This window comes from Sorex araneus, chromosome 3, assembly GCF_027595985.1.
Source record: "Sorex araneus isolate mSorAra2 chromosome 3, mSorAra2.pri, whole genome shotgun sequence".
Taxonomy (NCBI): Eukaryota; Metazoa; Chordata; class Mammalia; order Eulipotyphla; family Soricidae; genus Sorex; species Sorex araneus.
The window spans coordinates 45,452,746-45,472,636 of NC_073304.1; the positions used below are offsets into that span (position 1 = coordinate 45,452,746).

Here is a 19,891-nt window from a genome sequence, read left to right on the forward strand (position 1 = left end):
AAGATATTACATCCCCCCCCCCACCCATCTTCCCTTTGTGCCTTTGCTCTCTCGAAACCTTGCTTCGAACTGCTTCTGCTTTCTTCCCGTCTAGAGGACGCCTTGCACGCATCCCGTTATGTCTCCAGGAATCATGCCCTGAGCACTCGCACACAGGGCGGCTTGGTGTGCCCTTCTCTGCCCTTTGACGCCGCAGACTTCCACCCACATAAGTACTGATGATGTCCTTAGGTGTTCCACATCGCTTCTTTCAGAGAACACGAGCTTCCTCTTTCTCGTCTCCCCTAAGAGAGAGCACCCTACCGGGAACGTAAACATTTGTTGACGCTCAATGAACATTCGTGTAAAGTAAATCAACGGATGGAAGGAGGGCAGAAAGAATCCACAACCCCGGCGCGGCCGGCTCCGTGTAATGCTCAATCGAGCCAGGAGGGGGCGCGGGCGCGGGCGCGCGGGTGCGCAGGCGCGCCGGGAGGGAGGGCGCGAGGGAGGGCGGGCGCGCAGTAGCGGCGGCGGCGGCGGCGGCGGCGGCCGCGGCTGTGGCCGGGGGAAGTGAATGGTTTTACCCAGAGGGCCGTGCGCCGCCTTTCTCCGCTGGCACGGGCGCCGCTCCGCGCTCCCCCGCCCCGGCCATGGCGTTCACGTTCGCGGCCTTCTGCTACATGCTGGCGCTGCTGCTCACCGCCGCGCTCATCTTCTTCGCCATCTGGCACGTGAGTGGCCGGGGCGGCGGGGAGGGAAGGGAGAGGCGGGCGAGGCGCCGCGCTGCCCTTCTCCTGCCCCGGGCCCGCGAGGGCGGCGCGCTCCGGGCCGCGCGGCGAGGGGAGGCCGGGGCCGCCGCGCGTCCTGCCCGCCCGCCGGCCCCCCGCGGCGGGGAGGCGCCCCCCGCGCGCTCTGTCCCGGGGCCTGGTCCCGGGCCGCGCCCGGCCGCCGGAGCCCCCGGGGAGCGATGTCCGGGGCGCGGGGGAAAGGGAGGCGCCCGGCGGCGTCCGCAGCCCCGAGCTGAAGTTTGCCGACTTCTTCCCGGCACGGCCGACTTTTCTTCCCGGGCGTGCGGGCAGGAAACGAGGTCTTGGTCCCCGGCGGCTCCGGGGCGCCGTCCGTTTTCCAGGTCTTTGACTTGTTGGATTGCTTCGGGAGTCGAAAGCGCTTGGCGGCCGATGGAATCGATCACTTTGGAGGGACTGCATCTCGGAACTTTTCCCCTTCCTTTCTCCTTCCTAAGCCACCTTCAGTGGTGGCCCCCCGGGTAACTGGAGTTTGTCGAGGTCTTTTTAATTGGCTTCTGGACCGTACTCGGAGACCTGCAGGGTTTTTTTTTTTTCTTTTTTCTTTTTAGGTCGGTTTTCTTTGGCTCACACCATGTAGCAGTCTTGGGAGCACATCTTTTCCTGGGAATCTTTGTAAGGGGCAAGGCTCCGTGAGTCAGGGGTTTTGTTTGGGGGCCACACCTGGCTAGGTGCAGGCTAACTCCTGGCTCTGTGCCCAGGCTAGTCACGCCCGACTCTGCTGGGGGCACTATCGGTGGTGCTGGGGAGCGAACCCGGGCCCGCCGCATCCAAGTCCGGCACCCAACCCGCTGTGCTAGCGCTCTGCTCTATCCCCCCATCGCTCTGAGTTCTGGTTAGAGATTTGGGGATTCCTGATTTTCCCCCGGGCATCAGAAACGTCCGGAGCCCTCTGAAAGTCGTCCTTCATTACAAATAGAGCTCCTTCTTTGCCTTGGTCCTGTGTAAAGTCAAGTGCTTTCTGGAATAATGGCTTCGAAGGGAGTGGGCATGGCCCCTCAGATGTAAATCTTAAAGCAGGTTTCATCGTATGGTTCATTATATTGGGGGTGTGTAGGGGGGGAGGTAGGAAGACTGATTTAAATGGCATCAGTTTCTTGTGCCCCAAAAAAGGCTGTAGAGCAATATCACGAATCTTTGATCTTTTCCAAAGATCGTGCATCGTGATCATTATTTTAGACCCCGCCTGGGTGTGCATGCAGCGGGGAATGTTTCTGGGGGCTGGCCACCTGTGCTGGGAGGAGTGGCTCTCTTGAAATTCTGGTCAGCCACGCTCCCTTGAAGAGCATTCTGGGCTCTTCATTTGTTGGCGAAAGAACAATAAAGTAGGTATTTGGGGATGCACACTAGCTCCACCTTAGTCAGCCTCTGACACTAAGATGTCTGGTTCCTTTTCTTCCCGCCTCAGAGGTGGATTTCAGTCACTTCTTGCTCTTTGTTTTCTGGGGTGGTGAGAATTCTTAGGGGAGAGAGTGCCTTGGGGTGGGTGACTTCCTTTACAGGTTTATTTTCTTTTTTGCATTGTGAAACAGGTGGTGTTTGCCTTAAGGAACACCCATAACGATGATTTTGTTTGAGCTCTGAAATGCAGGTGTTGCATGAAGCAGATCATTGAAATCCTGTGACAAGACTTAAACGATTTTTGTTTGCCCTCTGCAAATTTGTGAAAAGCTTTTAAGCTTCATAGTGCAGAGAGTTACTGTATCCTTTCCAAGAAACAGTTCTAAATAAATACGGAATTTAAATTTTTCGGTTAATTACCAGCTCTTTGCTTTATTGCCTTGGCATTTGGAAATGTCAAGTTTGAAATTTTTTTAAAAAAAAAGAAGAAAGAAAAAAAAAATCGTGTTCCCCTCATTTCTTGGGTTGGTGCTGGTCATCAGTCCTCCTCCATTTCTCCATTTGAGTTTGGTGCAGATGGTCAGTCCTGGCAGTGTAGCTCTCACTCATGTGCCTGAGGCTGTGTGGACAGACCAATGCTGTGTGAGTAGCAGTGGTCTCAGAAGTTTGTTTGAAGGCTCATAATGTGGAGCTCGTCCCCTACAGCTGTGCATCAAATTTGAAGGTATCTGGGATGGAGTGGCCTGCTATCTTTAGGAATTTATCTCTCTTGTTTATTCACTTCTGTAGTAAATTTTATGAATATCTCTTTCAAAGAGATGCAGGCACAGATTTGAAACTCTAGTTTAAAAATCTTAGAGAGGTTTTTGGAAAAGTTGCTTCTATCCTCCAGATAGAAACAGCCTCAGCGTCATAGTCATTAAAAGATTCCTTGAGGACAAGAGCATAGGCTGTGCATTCTTGGAGACCCCGGTTTCTTCTGAAGTGACCCCTGAGCACTGTGCTGGGTGTATGACCTTTTAGTACCTGCCAAATGTGGTCCCAGCATGGAAACTATAAATATAAGACCCCTTGAAATTATCTGAAGAGAATGTTTAAACAGGAAATAGTTTTAAAACATGTTTTGGAGCCCAAGCCAGAGCACAATGGGTATGGCTCTTGCCTTGCACACAGCATACCTGGGAGTGATCCCCAGCATCCCCTGTGCTCCTCTGATCCCTCCCAGGAGTGATAGTGGAGCTCAGAACCAGGAGTAAAGGGTTAAACCTGAGCACCACCAGGTGTGGTCCCAAAACAGAAACATGCCCCCCTCCCCAATATATTTTGTTTTTGCCATTAAATTGTATATTTTATAGGTCGGTAATTGTATTTCTGATCCCTGTGTTGAACTTTATTACTAAACGCAGTAGGGATGTATTGCAGCTAAGTAATTACTGCAAGTAATAAAAAGTTAGTGTCCTCAAAATTTGTTTTACTTTTGGGGGCCACACACAGTGTGCTCAGGTCTTCTGACTGCACAGAGGCATCACTCCTAGCTGGGGGGGGTGTTGAATCCGGTCAATGTGTGCAGAGCAAGCTATTGCCCTTATCTTCTCTTTCCAGCCTCGTCCTCCCCCTACAAACATTGTGGACATTTAAAAAATACCTTATGAAATTGATAGGGAAATAAACCACCATATTAAAGGCTAGTTACTGCATTGGTTCCTGATGTTATTGAGTAACACTGTCTCACATACATGCAGCCCTCCAGCTGAAGGCAGAATACTTCACTGCCCCCTGGGTGGCCAGTTGCAGCCACTAAAATAGCTTTCAATAATAGTTGGTGTCCTTGGCTTTTTACTTCGGCACCTCTGAGTTAATATCACAAAGTGAGGCATCCCCCTATTTTGATTTTTAATACCTTCTGATTTTATTTTTTAAATTTTTGGGTCACATACCCGGTGGTGCTCAGGGCTTACTCCTGACTCTACACGTGGGGACCATTACTGGCAGACTCAGGGATCATAGTTAGGCTAGGGTTCGAGCTCCAGCTAGCCTGTTGGAACACAAGCCCCCTACCCACTGTGCTATTGCTTCAGCACCTGACTAAAACATCCTTTTGATGTGAGATACTTCTTTAATCTCAGCCTGCTGCCTCATGAGGATCTGGCCTTCCCATGACTTGCCCTTCAGTTTGGTGATCAAATGAAATGACTGTCTTACAGTAGGAATAAGGACACAAGGGCCAGGTTGGTTTTTTACTCAGTGGCCTTTTTCTATCCTGCTCTTGCATTATTGTAGCACCATTGGGTGAATTTGAGTAAGATTCCTCTTGGCAGCAGGATTCAAATTATCTTTCTCCTAAATGGATGCAGAATCTGGTGATGAGGGTGTAAATAGTCCCATGGCATGGATGTTGGCTTGTTAGCAGAATGAACAGAATTGAACCCCATCTATTCTTCCTGCAGAGCAGTCTTGGCCCTGATGGGTAAGAATCCCTTTGCATTCCTCGGTTTTGAAGCCATTTGTTGCTGTTTCCAAATCAAGCCAGAACTCTGAAATGTTTGTTTGGGCATAGTGGGAACAAATCAGTGAATTTATTTTAGTATCCCATCCAAGTTTGTCACAAGGGAAAGGCATGCCCAGGTGGTGAAAATCACTTCACCTGAGCAGGAGGCACAAACCCATCTCCGAACGTTCTATACTAGGTGCTGTACGGAAGTGAGGCAGATGTGCAGTTACTGCTGCTCAAGCAAACCGATAGACGAGCTGACATCATTTTTTTAGGATAGAGAGGTTTGGGTAAATAGGTGTGGTATGGAGGAAGGGTCATTTCAAGAGAGAAAATATCTGGATTCAGGAAAAAATTAACGTTTCTCACTTTGCAAATGAAAATTGTTTATCACATTGATGTCTGGTCTTCTTAGTAATTATGACAACATTATTCGCATTATTTATTAGCACATCTTGACAAATGTGAGTACATGCTGGCTTTTGTTAACTTTATCCAATTTTTATTGATGGGGGGGCCGGTTTATGTTTGTTTTTATTCACATGAGAAGCCCTAACTGTTTTAATTTCATTTTAGATTATAGCATTTGATGAGCTGAAGACTGATTACAAGAATCCTATAGACCAGTGTAATACCCTGAATCCTGTAAGTTGTAAAATAGGACTTTTCTTTAGGTTTTTACATTGTTTTTGTTTTTATCTTGATATATTTTGAAAATAGCCAGTATTCTTTGCATGACGTAACTGTACTTTTAGGCAGAGTTAAAAAAAACAACAATATTCCTTTCCCTGTCATGCTTGACTATTCTATTATTAATCTGCTGGTGATCTTGTCAGCTGTCAATACTAACATTCTTCCAATCTGCTTTTTACATTGTCGGCCAAAGACAGTTGAAAAGGTCAAAAAGATTAAAAGAGTCAAAATTGCATTAAAGGTGTGTACTGCTTTTTAGTTTAATGTTATCTTCATTTCATGGGGAGGGTCAGGGCATTTGTATCTGTAATGTTCTGTCCAGTGTGCTCACTCACGTGCCTGTTGAGGTTTATGATTGTGTGAAATTTCATATCTTATGCAAATGTTGCTTGCTGGTCCAGTCAAGTAGGGAAAGCTGTTAAATGCTTATGCATTAAAATGAATGTTAATAGCCATAAGCACATCTGTATGAAATTTTTGGGTGCAGTGTTGGAAACATTGGCTGCCTAATGTGGCATTAACATATGATGAGGTTATCCCCAGGTTGTATCTTAATTCTGAGGTAGTGTATAAGCAGGAGTCTCAGGTCACATTGAGTTTTCTCTCTGGTCATTCTAGTCCACAGTGCATTAATGGACTCTTTCAGTTGATGTTTATTCAAAGTCCTTTGGGTGGATAGCTCTGCTGTTAGACTCTGGAATATTGGAGCAATGCTCACCTTTGTACTCAGGCTGCCAGGATTTTGTAGATAACAATTTGTATATAAATACCTTCATAGTTATTTCTAGTAAATATCCCCTCTAGGTTTCTGAAACAGATCCTATCTTACACCAAGTTGTGAGCTCTGGCAGCTTTAGATAAAATGGGGCTCTTACTAGACTGAGTTTTACGTGCTTCATTTACTTTTCTCATTTAGAAAGGTTCTCTTGTAGCCTGTTGGTTTGATTTTTGCTTCATTGGTCAGAAACTGAAAGTTAGTTTGTGAGAAATTGGTAAGTCCTCAAGGAATAAGATGCTGTCATTCATCTTAAAAAAATTAGTTATGTAAAATGGTGATGTGTTAGTATACTGGAGGGGTTTGGTTTGGAAGATAATCTATAAGGTTAGTTTGCTGCTTTATCATTGTTTTCTATATGAGTATGAATTATGAAATTGATTTCTGGTTTGTCTTTAAAGAATGTTTGCAGCAAGACTTTTTTAAATTGTGCCTAAATGAAAAAAAAATCAGCTAAATAGCTCTTTCTCTGCTTGTATTAAGCAAAATAGAGCTGAATCTGCTGTCTCATTGTAGGATAATGTTCATTATCAAACATCCTAACCAATAATTGAAACTAATTGTTACTATGAAATTAAGAAACTGAAATTTCCCCTTTGACATTGCTTATTAATGGTAATCTGTCTTCTTTGACCTTTGATTACTTCAGATAACTGAATGATGAGAATAATAACAGTTGAGTTTTGATGAGGGCTTTCTTGGTTATCAGGTTCTGTGCTGAGTATATTTACCTGGGTTTCTTCATTCAATTCTCACAACACTCTTCAGGGTTAGGTACATGGTTATTTGTATGAATAGAAGAATAAACTGATAGACTTAGGAAGATTAAATTAGTACTTTCCCCAGTGTTACAGCTAAACTATAGCTAGAATTTGAATGCAGACAACCTGATTTTTTAGTTACATGTCTTGTAGTTTCCTAATATATTGTAAATTTAAGATGGATTAATTTCAACATCTAATGTGAGATGTGTGATGCCTAGTTTTTCTTGATTTAAGAATTTTCTTACTTAGACATGTGCTTGGGACGTGCTAATGTTGCAGCTGATTGGAAGGAAGTTTTTCTAACAATGCAGGCTGCATTTTGGATAGGGTGCCGATAATTGGCTTAGCAGTGCATCTGACAGTTTTCCCTATTTAAAATTTGTTTTAAGAATTCTGCCAAAGTATGGGGGAACACAAATATTTTTTAAAATGTAAATCTTAATGATTTGCATGTTTAAATACTAACATTTCAGCCATATTTGCATGAGGAGTTTTTTTCTGGATACCAGTTTTTGTGTAAACATTGGTTCTTTGTGGAACAATTTTTGTGACACGTAAGGGGACATTTCTTCATTAAACAATGATCAGAGAGCTTTGGTTCTTATGAGAGATGCTGAATAAAAGTTTCTGTACTATTTTTGAGGAAAAGGGGAGGAAGGATATTGCATTTGTTAAAAAAGAACTGGTAGAATGACAGGTTACCCGTATTACCATTCTTATTAAATGAATTGCTGAAGACTAGAAGGGACTGCTTTTCAAGCTTGTTCTTATCCTATACATTATACTTGTAAGTGTAAGATTAAAACTTGGCAGTTTGTATTATTAGATATCATATCAGCTTGAAAAGGACTGAAGTAGGCTTTTATTTCAAAGAAAAGCCCTATAACTTAATGTGGTTTTAAGAGCAGTTCTAGTGGAGTATTAAGTAGTTCTAATGATGGAGATCCCAGTAAAATGTGTATCTTGATTAGTCCTGGTTGAGTAATGATTGAGTTTCAAAGACTTCCTGTGGACATTATTTTGCTTAGAGATTGTGGATGTTTTACTTTGATCCTAAATAATTATGCTGGCTTAAATGTTCATGTTATTTATAAGTTTATATGTATGTGTGTATATATATGCACATATATATATATATATATATATATTTTTTTTTTTTTTGGTTTTTTTGGGTCACACCCAGCGATGCACAAGGGGTTACTCCTGGCTCATGCACTCAGGAATTACTCCTGGCGGGGCTCGGGGGACCATATGGGATGCTGGGAATCGAACCCGGGTCGGCCGCGTGCAAGGTAAACGCCCTACCCGCTGTGCTATTGCTCCAGCCCCTGCACATATATTTTTAATATACATATAAATATATGCCAAGATTATCTTTTGATTTTTATTATATTGTATAAGTATGGAAAATATCTTCGTGGTATAACTTAGTTGGTTTTACTGGGATTTCATTTAAAATAGCATTTATTAAATGCTTCAGTCTTCAATTTTAAATTGAAGACAGTAGATTGGAAGTTTTAGAACATGGGCTTGAATAAATAGAATACTGTTTCTAGAAATCATGGCTTTTCCTTAGGAAAGATTTGATAATGTTGAATGACTTTATCATTTTAATTTGGTATGATATAAATGTTTGAGAAACTGGTTTTGAAGCTGTGCCTTGTAGGAAGTCCTTTGGCTGAAAGTTGAATTTATATTTTTATTTAGTAAAGTAAATTATACTTAAGTAGAATAAGAAAGAATTTAAAATCAAGCATGAACTCTTGGTCATTTTTATAAAAAAGTATTTTGCTTGAATTTCCATTTAGCACTCTGCTATCAAAAGATTTATTTTGTTTTTTTAAGTTTTGAGCCTCTGCTGGTTCGCTGTGTTTATTAGCCTTTTATTGGATAGTAGGCTTAAAAAAAACAGGGAGGCCATGTAAGAATGGAGCTTAGGACTTGTTTAGTACTTTTTTTCCCTCCTACATTGCAGAAAACACCTTGTTTGCATCTACGCATAGTAGTGTTCTTTCCCCCTGACTGTGCTGAAATTACTGACTGTTGGCTTTTTATTGAAAATTACTTTTGTGATAGTGTGATGTGGTTTGCAAATATATGTAACATTCCTGGTTTCTGTTAAAGGCTTAAAAACACCAATGTGTACATACCAACAAAGGGGAGTTTTGTGATGTTTTTTAAAAAATAAATCATGTTGCATGTGATCAGATACTTCATTTTTGTACTTTTTATCATTGTGAGAATGGTGGGAAGAAGGTTTTCTAGGTGATCAGCAAAATAACTGAATAGTCTGGGTGGTAACTTTGTATCATTGCTTTTATGAATTTCTGCTTTGAATTTTAAGTTATATTTAATTCGCTCAGTGCAAGCTATAGCCTTTGGTCAGTTTTCTTATAATCTAAGTTTTGGTAAAAAGTTGAACATGAAAATAAAACTCATTTATCTCTGATTCTAAGAATCTTTTTTTTTTTTATTATGAAAACTTGGTTGCCACCGACTTTCCAAATTAGCAATTGACTTTATCCCAAGCAAGGCATTTTCATAATGGACTTGTGTTTTCCTTCCAGCTCGTACTGCCAGAGTACCTCATCCATGCTTTCTTCTGTGTCATGTTTCTTTGTGCAGCAGAGTGGCTGACACTGGCTCTCAATATGCCCCTCTTGGCATATCACATTTGGAGGTAATATTTAGATCTGCTTCTAATACGTTTCCTAGTTACAGCTTAATCATATGTTTGATACAGTTACTACCTGCAAGTCACCAAAATTAAACTGGAAAAGTTGAGTGGCATTAATTTTCAAAAGTCATGTCAATGAATGGTAACTGTTGTGATGTCTCTTATGATGTTTAGTATCCTTTAAGGATTTTTTTTTAAAGGGGCTCTAACTTATTTCCTACAGTATGTGCAAGGTGGAAACATCCAGCTCATCCCTGTGCATGTCTGTGTACCCCTGTGAAACCACTGCAACTCCCCAACTCAGCTGGCCCCAGGAGCCCCTGGGTCCCTCTTAGTCAATCACCCCCATACCTCTTAGGGACTTCTGACTGCTATCAACTTGCATTTGTTTTGCCTGTTTGGACTTCCTATAAATCAAAACCTGCACAGTAAAGTAGGCAGAATTTAAAAATACCAGGGGCAGGAGAGAGAGGACAGCAGGTGAGGCTCTTGCTTTGCACTGCATCGACCCTGTTTGATCCCTGCTACCGTGTGTGGTTCCCCAAACCCTGCCAGGAGTGATCCTTGCATGCAGCACTAAGAGTAAGCTCTGTCTGGCCACTGCCAGGTTGACCCCAAATCTCCCATACCTCCTAAATAATAAAAATACTGGCATACTGAGGTAGCTGATGGTGAGAATGTAAAATGACACTGAAATGTAGAACATTATTTGGTCATATCTTAATAGAAATACCTGTCCCATATGTTACAGCTCTTCTAGTTCTCACAATCTATGAAGATTTCTACACAGATATTCATCTGTTTATTCATAGCACCAAATTGGAATGAAGCCAAATATACAAGGCCTGCATAAACCAAACATAATAAAACCTAACGGTGGGAAATAATTCAGTATTCAAATGGAACAGATTATAAAACATTAATGTCAAAATCAGGGTGCTGAGTGAAAGAAACTGTACACTGTAGAATTCATACTTACTTTATAGAAAAATCTTCAGGGCCAGAGAGTACTGGGTGTGGCCCGGAAAAACAAAAAGTAAAAATGGAAGAAAAATTCTGGGGGTGTGCTTTTTTGGGTCATACCCAGTGATGCTCAGGGGTTACTCCAGGTTCTGCAGTCAGAAATTTCTTCTGGCAGTGCTTGAGGGACCATACAGGGTGCTGAGGATGGAACCTGGGTCAGCCACATGCAAGGCAAATGCCCTGCCCCCCCCAAATCTTTTAAAATGGAAACCAACTGGTGCCAAAGAGAAAGTACGGCTGTCAAGGCTCTTGGTTTGCACATTCCTGATTTGATCCCTTGCATTGTGTTTGGTCCCCCAGCACCTCCAAAAGTAATCCCTGAGCATTGCTGCATGAGCTGTTTCCCTCTCCTATACTGCTCCCTGCCTTCACACACAAAACAGAAGCAGAAGGATACTAATCAAAACAGTTGGTGGTTCCCCATGGGCCAGGAGATACAGGAGGTAGGCCTCCGGTAGGAAATGGTGAAGCTTACAAATGACAAGGTAATTTCTTTTTGAAAAAAAATGATTTTATTTTAAATTTTTGAGTCATACCTGGCAGTACTCTGGGAACTGTGCAGTGCTTGGGATTGAACTCATGTGCAAAGCAGGCACGGTGTGGCTACCTCCCACCCCTGGAGGATGATACTTCCTTAGGTTGGTGGTTTCACAGTGATATACATTTGACACAGCCCATCAGAACCTATGCTTTAAATGCATGAATTATTGTAAATAAATTACGCCTGAATAAAGTTGGTATCAAAATTGAAAAACCCAACAGGATGTTTGCCTGACTTCTTTTTCCATATTTATGGTTTTAGATTTGTTTGTTGTAGGTGGGGAATGTGGCTCAGTGGTTGAGCTCTTGCTGTGTGTGTGGCCCTGGGTTCAGTCCCAGCGTTACAAAAACAAGACAGTCTAAAACTAAGTTGGTTACTTATCAAGATGTTAGTATTTAATAGCTTTTAAAAGTTTGTTTAGAATGTTTAAAATAGATATGGGCTGAGCAATAGTACAGCGGGTAGGGTGTTTGCCTTGCATGCACCTGACCCGGGTTAGATTCCTCCGTCCCTCTCGGAGAGCCCGGCAAGCTACCGAGAGTATCACACCTGCACGGCAGAGCCTGGCAAGCTACCCGTGGTGTATTCGATATGTCAAAACAGTAACAACAAGTCTTACAGTGGAGACGTTACTGGTGCCCGCTCGAGCAAATCGATGAGCAACAGGATGACAGTGATACAGTGAAAATAGGTATGTCCAAATCTCATTGCCCTTGATTTTAGGAAACATATTGAAAAAGTGTTATTCAGTGAGAATGAGAAAGAAAAAGTTGTAATGAGTGTAAATATGGGTATTTGGAATTCTGTGAATCTGAAATTATGTCAGAATAACAAGTTAAAAAGGCTATACTCATAATTCCCTTTCAGGTATTTATTTCTGTTAGAGATAAAATGTAACTTGCTTCACTGCCCCTATCATTTATGGACTCCAGTTTTAGCTGTCTGCCCTTGTATTGTGGGGGTCCCACCCAGGAGTGCCTTGGCTTGAACTCTGGATCTCATTTATTTGTGATTCGAGTTGGTAGAGGCATGTGCTCTCTACTACTTGAATCACATCCTGGGCCCAGGGCTCCAGTTTTTAAAATTAAGCTGGGAAGAGAAAAGAATTCACCCTAGGACTAATGTGTGCTTCCTTATGGGGACCATCTTGCATAGTAACAAATGTCATCGAGGAAGAAACCCTCCTTCTCATCCTGTTGGTCTGCTTCCCTTTCTAAGCGTCTAATAATCTGTGTTTATTGCAGGTATATGAGTAGGCCGGTGATGAGTGGCCCAGGACTCTATGACCCAACAACCATCATGAATGCAGATATTCTAGCATATTGTCAGAAAGAAGGATGGTGCAAATTAGCTTTTTACCTTCTAGCATTTTTTTACTACCTATACGGGTAAGTTTTGAAGAAAAAAAAGAGAAAAGTATAATTTCACTTGTAGGCATTGTGGTGCTAACACCTGGAGAATTACTCTTTGTTACTGATAACTGCACCCCAGAAAATTTCCATGGCTTGCTATAGTTGCACTGGACTTGTCAAGGTGCAGTTGGAGGCAGGAATTTGGTTGGGGATTCCATTTCCTCCATGTTCAGGTACTTGGTCAGTGAAGTACCATCCTCATTCTCTATGGCCCATTGATGGCACTGGTTGAGCCTGCAAAATGCTTTTTGGCTTGGCTTCAGTGCCTGTCTGGAGATTGTGTTTAATTTTTTTAAAATCATTCCTTCATAAACTGCTTGTGCTGCTCTTATTTTCTGGTTTGCTTCCTCCAGATGAAACGAAGGAAGAGAGCAGCTGAGACGAAGGAAGAGAGCAGCTCTATTTATAGGATGGTGCAATTTTGCTATTTCTCCCGTTAGTATAAACCAGGATAGATTCCTGTCACTGTTCCTCTGGGCCTTAGCATTGTTGATGTGTGGTGCCCTGTGTATTGTAGATTGTCATAATAGTATGTATCCCTCACCCCTGCCTAGTAGATGCCCACAGCTCTACCCCATATTCAACAGCCAGAAAACCTCTGGACACTGTCAAGTGCCCGCTAAAGTAGAATTGAGCTCCACTGAGAAACAGCTTGGGCTGGATATCGGTGGAGCAAAATGGTTGCTAATTAAAATTTGAGAAGGATACTGTTAGGGTTGGAATAACTTTCTTTTGAGCTTACAAGTACTGTTTTCATTATTTATTTGGATTCTGTTCAATCAAAGAGGGCTTTTCCCCTGATTTTCAAAATGTGAGGAAAATGATATGTATGAGAGGAAATAATTGTAGGCTGGAGTAATAGAATAGCAGGTAGGGCATTTGCAAAAAGGGGGAAATAATTTTAATGAGTAGCTTCCATTCTTTCTCTTTTCCGTTACTAGTTGGTTTATTACATTTTTACTGCATATTCCCTTTCTCTTTATACCAATAGGAGGAAGAAATGAGTGAAGTGTTACACTAAAATTTAGGGAAAGTCTTCATTTTAGAGGTTATAATTGTAAAAATAAGTCTCCTTTACTGCATTTATAGATTTATAGATGGTGTTTGTACCTGAAAGAGAGCACGTAATTCTGAAAAGAGAAATTCTATGTCATTCTAATTTCTTTTTAATTTTCGCTTTTTTCAACTGGTGACAAGTATCTGAAGTAGTGCTGACATACAGTTGGTATTTGTAACGGGCCTGTTGAAAAAACAGATGGTTTGCCTCTATAAGACATAGACATGTGTACTTGTGGGGACTTGTTCTCCAGGACATGGGCCCCTGGGATGTGTTTAACTTGCCTGGTGAATGTGCTCACCTTTTCGCTTTGTGTTTTTATTTCAACTTAGAAGTTTTTCTCTGCCTTTCTCATGGTGCTTTTTCTGCCAACTTGGCCTCAGCAGTCCGTTAGCCTAAGTCCAAGGGTTGGCGATTGTTTTTTATTTCACTCATTTGTCCCCTATGATGGGAAAGCTTTGTAGTTGGGTATTCCCGTTAGTCTCGTGAGAATAGCAGAGCCCACCTGTTCACCTCATCTGACCTGTGAGGACTGCTTGGAGAATTCAGTGAAGTCCTGCCTAGAGAGACCCCAGTGGGGGCTGTCCTGAGCAGCACCTTTGGGATACAGGATTGTTCTTGGACTCTGGTTCCCCCTGGGCTTGCAGATGTGCTAGGCTGCTTGCCAAGATTGGAAAGAAGTTAGGAGACAGCACTCATATGTCCCCTGAGCCAGGCCTTCCTGTTGGCAGAGGTCCATAAATGCAAATTAAAAATCATGCCATGAATTTTGTTGGCCTTTCCATTTTTTTTTGGAATTGTGTCTTAAGTACCTCAAATTAGTTTGTTCTGTCAATCAGACCTGACTTTTTGGTGTTCTTATTTTTTCTTATTAGGAACATTCAAATTAACAGCCTTTTTTTTTTTTTCCAGCATGATTTATGTTTTGGTGAGCTCTTAGAACAACACACAGAAGAATTGGTCCAGTTCAGTGCATGCAAAAAGCCACCAAATGGAGGGACTCTACCAGCGAGATCCTGTTTCCAAGAGTAGCCTATGGAATCTGATCAGTTACTTTAAAAAATGACTCCTTATTTTTTAAATGTTTCCACATTTTTTGCCTGTGGAAAGACTGTTTTCATATGTTATACTTGGGTAAAGAATTCAAATGGAATTACGTATAAATTAATATAAAATGATTACCTCTAGTGTTGACAGGTTTGAACTTGCACTCCTTAAGGAACAGCGATAATCCCTTGAATGACTGCATTAATTATTGACTGCCCTTAGTCCATTGGAAGCTTTTGTTTATAGGAACTGTTAGGGTTCATTTTGGTTTTATTGAAATGCCATCTAATTATAAATTAGCAGTAGACACCAGGTGCTTCTGATGAACTGAAAATATATATCTGATCTGTGGGAAACTTCATAGGTTTCCTCATCTATCATGTAGATGATTATATATGGACACATTTATAAAAATAAGAGGGGGATTTTTCTCCCTTTGACTTGAATATTATTCCTGTATATTGCATGAATGAGAGATTTCCCATATTTCCATCAGAGTAATATACTTGCTTCAGTTCTTAAGCATAAATGAATAAGATATAAAAATACTTGCTGAATTACTTGTAAAGAATGCATTTAAAGCTATTTTAAATGTGTTTTAAGTTGTAAGATATTACTTAAATTGGTTACTATACTGTTATACTGTTCTAACTGGTGGTAAAGGTAGTCTTAAGAATTTGCAAGTACTTTAGATTTTCAAAACTGAATTAGAGAGAACATTGTATAACCATCCTGCTGTTCCTTTAGTGCAATACAATAAAACTCTGAAATTAAGACCTATTTTTGGTGCATTGTTTTGAAGATTACAAATAGCTTTCTAAAACTTGCTCAATTCATAATAAAGATGTATTATTATACTTTTAAAGAAAGATAGTGGAGTATTATGTTGTGGTTTTCTTTCTTAAGTGACATACTTGAATCTAAAGGGAGGATTTTCGATGTCTGTACCCACCCTATTGCCACTTGACAAGGCTTACGGACTTTGACATCATTTTTTGTACCAATTTAAAAAAATCACGTGGCACTACAAAATATTAATTACTTTTGTTTTTTGTTTATTTATTTTTTTTAAGGACAGCAGGGTTTAAGGTAAAATAACTTGTTCATTTGTGTGAGGTTTTGCTCCTCTGGGGAGGTAGTAAATTGTGGCTTGCATGCATTCATAAGCATTATTGTGCCCTCTTTGGGATGAGGACATTAAGGACTTTGAACAAAGGATCAAAGAAAACCACCTAGTGATCAAGGGAGTTGATGAAGGTGTTTGTGGAGAAGTCTGACTCCTTGAATTTGATGTTTTACTCTCTATGAGTAAAAAATGTTTCCTCACCTTTGTCAGTGAATGGGATGAGTCTGTTAAAGACAAGGATATAGAAGCGGAAGAGAGAGGAGACAAACCATTTCTTGAGAGAAACTATGAAAACCTTGTACTTTACAGTTCAGAGATAATTCTCCAGGGATTAGATTGTTGTCAGTGCATGTAATTATTTATCAAGCACTTACTGAAAAATTATGCTCTTAAGGAGCTGTGATTTCTTTGTGAACTGACTAATGTAGCATCTAATTAAAGCAGAACACAAAACTTTTTTTTTTAATGGGTCACAAGTAGTTTTGATCCCAAGACTGATCAAACTGACGAAGTCTTTTATATTCCACATAAGTTCCTTGATGGCTATTTTAAGCTATTTCTAGAAGTCTAGCCATTTTAACAAGCTCTTGCTTTCTCCTTTTAATAAGGTATTCCAGAATATTCTCCAGGATCAATACAAGGTTACTGGTTGAAGTTTGTGGAACCAAGTTCTCATGCTTCAAAAATTAGATTTGTCATAACTGATTCCTTGTAGGTTATTGACAGTGGACATGACCATCTCAGAGGTAGTTTGTAGTTGATTGGTTTGATCAGAGTGCTTGGATTGTCGAATAACATCTTATCCACCTTTCCCTTAATGACTGTTCTATGAAATTAAAGAGAAAGCAGTAATAAAATATTTGGACTTGACAATAGCTCACTGGCTCTTTCCATTGCTCTGAATTTAATTTGTCCTGTGTTCACCCCACCCACCACCTGCACCCAGTGTTCTGGGCAGTTGGAGCGGGATTATTCCTGCAGGTGCAGCTCAGGCATTGTTAGCCTGGTGTGTCATCCTTTTCAGTCTGTCAGACTGCTCCCTGTTGTATCCGCAGCTGTTCACATACTCCACCCAAAGATTTGACATATGCTTTGATGTATCTTTAGGAGCTTTTCAAATCTCAGAAACCAATAGTATAACATATTATGGCTATTATCTATACCAACAGATCATTATTGCTATGGGAACTACAGTTTTTCCTGAGCTATACATCTTACATAACACGTGGAGTTTATTTAGTGGTTATTCTGTCAATAATACTATATCACGGTTGTGTGTCTTTTTGTTTTAAGGAGGTGTTGATAAATAATTAGTTGAATGCCTGTATCTGAATTTATTAATAATGTTCACAGTGCTTTACTGATGATCCCCACTTTGTATCCTAGAGGAGAATTATGTTCCAGTGTTCAGACAAACTGCTTATTTGTTTGAGCTTACGATCATTTTTCATTGGAAAGAGGAGAGCTAGGAAATGATCAGACAATCCACTTTTGACATGTATTGGGTATCACTAAGGCATTTGGAAGACTCATGGTACATACCAGTGGTTTTCAGCCTTATTAAGCCTTCAGAGTGTTGCTGTTGATTAAAAACTGCTGGTTTGGACAGTAAGCTGTCCAAACCAGCAGTCTGTCTTGGACAGTCCAGACCAAGTTCAGGACCCAGATGGTGGGTCATGTACTCACAAAGCAGAGTACATGATAGCTTGCCATGTGTCTCTTTTAAAGTCTGCCCAGTATTTCTCAGCTTGTGGACTACTTAATGCTAATTGCTTTTCTAAAATGTCATGTATTTTCATAAAAAGGAAAGGGATGTAGAAACACTTTGAAACTAGCAAAACTATCTTTAGTCTAGTATTCTTTTCTTCTAGTTATTGATAGCGTTCATAGGTATTGCAATATGCAAACAATGACTTGCATATATGATACACCTTGCACAGGTAGACCTTTGTTTTTGGTGTGTTACATCATAGCATTGTGATTTATTAAAACCCAGTCAAATAATGATCTGTAATAAAAGTATGCATCTAGTTTTCTGAACATATTTAATATTCACAAATACGCATCTCAGTTATATGGTAATTGTGATCAGCTATTTTGACAACAAATATCTACAGGGGAAAATGAAAATGTTGACACCTTTTCTAGCATTGTTCATTAAAGTACCCATATTCATCCTTTTGGGAAATTAGTACTAATGTTTGTCTCAAATAACTGGAACTCTTGCTCAAACCAGTTAGTTCAGACCAGCAGGTTGAGTCTTAGATAGATGCAAGTATAACTCAGAAGATGATTTTGAGTGACTGACTGCAGTGATGCCAAAAGAAAACCTTTTTCTGTTTTCTGTTTATCATATTGAATGGTTCTCTTTACAACAATTTAAATTTGATTAAAACTAGGAGCGGAGTTCTAAAGCTGTATTTTAAGAGTAAATTCTACTTGTTTTTGGAAAATAGTATAAACTCTGCTAGGTGTTGGTCTGTGCAAATTGGAGTAAAAATTTTATTCTCCATTAATTTTACGAGTATATACTATGGAAGTGAAGATAGAGAACATCTTGGCATGCAAAAGAATAAATTTACTGTACAGTGCTTTTTCTAGATTTACGTTTCTTAGGTTACTATGTTCATGTACTTTGAAGGAGACTACCTTAAATAATAAGGTTGGTGATTGGGTAGATACTCAAACTAACAAGAGAAACAGAGAATTCAGCCAGCTTTCTGCTTGTGATTGGTTGAAATCTAAGTTAACCTTAATGATTTGTACTGCATTGTCCAAAGAAAATGTCCTTAAGTAGTGTTACCCTCTTAGCGTCTGTTCACTTTGTTTTGCTTTTAGAAATTTAATAAAATATGTCTTCAGTGTTTCTTTGTGTAGTTCGGGTAATGACTGAGTCTGTGTTGATTCCATTTCAGCTCTAACTTGCCTGTGTATGACCTGGATTCTAGACCAGAAATCTTCAAGGATTTTCCAGCTGTGACCTTCCAACCTTGGGTTCCTTCCTCAGCTTCCCTGCCTTACTGCTGGTCCCCCTTTTCTTTTTTCTTTTTTTTGCTTTTTAGGTCACACCCGGCGATGCACAGGGGTCACTCCTGGCTCTGCAGTCAGGAATTACCCCTGGCGATGCTCTGGGGACCATATGGGATGCTGGGAATCGAATCTGGGTTGGCCATGTGCAAGGCAAACGCCCTACCCGCTGTGCTATCACTCCAGCCCTGGTCCCCCTTTTCATGCCTCCTGTTATGTGATTCCTTGGTATATCTTGGGGGCTCAGTAGAGAGCATGACCCCAACTGAGAAATGTTGCTGTATATGACTGCTGCCTCCTCTCCACCCCCCACTGTTTTGGGACCTGTCTCAGAAAATTAAACCTGCAAGATTGTTGAGATTACATGTTATTAAACTTGCGGACTAGTACATTTGAATAGTAATATCCCATGTTTTTCTGTTATGAAATAATTCATATTTTTCCTATGTTTACTATTAGGTAGTTTAATTTGGCATTTTAAATGTGGAAAGCTTAACTAGCACTTCTGGTGGAAACTGAGAGAGATATGCACTTGGAAAATTTATTTTGCAATTTTTAGGACTTACTCCTGGCTCTACTCAAGGGGCCATATGTGATGCCAGGAATTGAACTGGAGCCAGCTGTGTGTAAGGCAGGTGCCTTACCCCATTGTATTTTGGCCTGGAAAATTCACTTAAAGGGTTTGATTATTCCAAAATTTTCTTCTATTTTTAAAAGTGTTCATCAACAAGCTCCATAATTTTTTACATAAAATTTCATTGATTTGCCACTGGCTTACAAAACTAAAATTTTGGGAGTATAACTATCACCTACCAACAAAGTTCTAGTGCCATCACACTGTCAAAATAACCCTAAAGCCCCCTTTTCCCTCTAGTAACCTTAACTATGATTCTCCGAGTCTAAGAATTAGTTTATTATTTGGGGGGTGTGAGGGAAGCCCAGGGTTTCCATAGTGGCTTGTATTGTTGAGCTACATTTCTGCCTCTTAAGGTTTTGTTTTTGCCCATTGGTTTACTCTGGTTATTTATACAGTACTTAAAGGTGAAACAGTCTGGTAACTGTCTTTAACTTTCACCTTAGCATTAGCACCTCAGTATTTATTCATGTCGTGAAAGGCCTAATTTTATTA

At 40.6% G+C, this 19,891-nt stretch overlaps 1 protein-coding gene across 4 annotated transcripts; it reads left to right on the top strand.

Annotated features, from left to right (window-relative positions):
- The first annotated feature begins 489 nt into the window (after positions 1-489).
- Positions 490-18,601, top strand: CNIH1 (cornichon family AMPA receptor auxiliary protein 1). 4 transcript variants are annotated; one of them, XM_055131859.1, is made up of 6 exons: positions 490-713; positions 5,197-5,265; positions 5,507-5,554; positions 9,420-9,532; positions 12,338-12,481; positions 14,475-18,601. In XM_055131859.1, exons 1-6 carry the CDS (start codon positions 633-635, stop codon positions 14,500-14,502), a joined length of 483 nt encoding a protein of 160 aa, XP_054987834.1. In that variant the 5' UTR covers positions 490-632; the 3' UTR covers positions 14,503-18,601. The 4 variants fall into 4 exon arrangements, with proteins under 4 accessions (XP_054987834.1, XP_054987831.1, XP_054987835.1 ...); XM_055131856.1 differs by having other exon boundaries at positions 490-709; XM_055131860.1 differs by lacking the exon at positions 5,507-5,554.
- The last annotated feature ends 1,290 nt before the right edge of the window (positions 18,602-19,891 follow it).

Coding starts and splice junctions, on each gene's coding strand:
- CNIH1 (XM_055131856.1), top strand. CDS start 557: ATGGTTTTACCCAGAGGGCCGTGCGCCGCCTTTCTCCGCTGGCACGGG. Junction 5,266..5,506: donor AGTGTAATACCCTGAATCCT/GTAAGTTGTAAA, acceptor TGTCGGCCAAAG/ACAGTTGAAAAGGTCAAAAA. Junction 9,533..12,337: donor TTGGCATATCACATTTGGAG/GTAATATTTAGA, acceptor TGTTTATTGCAG/GTATATGAGTAGGCCGGTGA.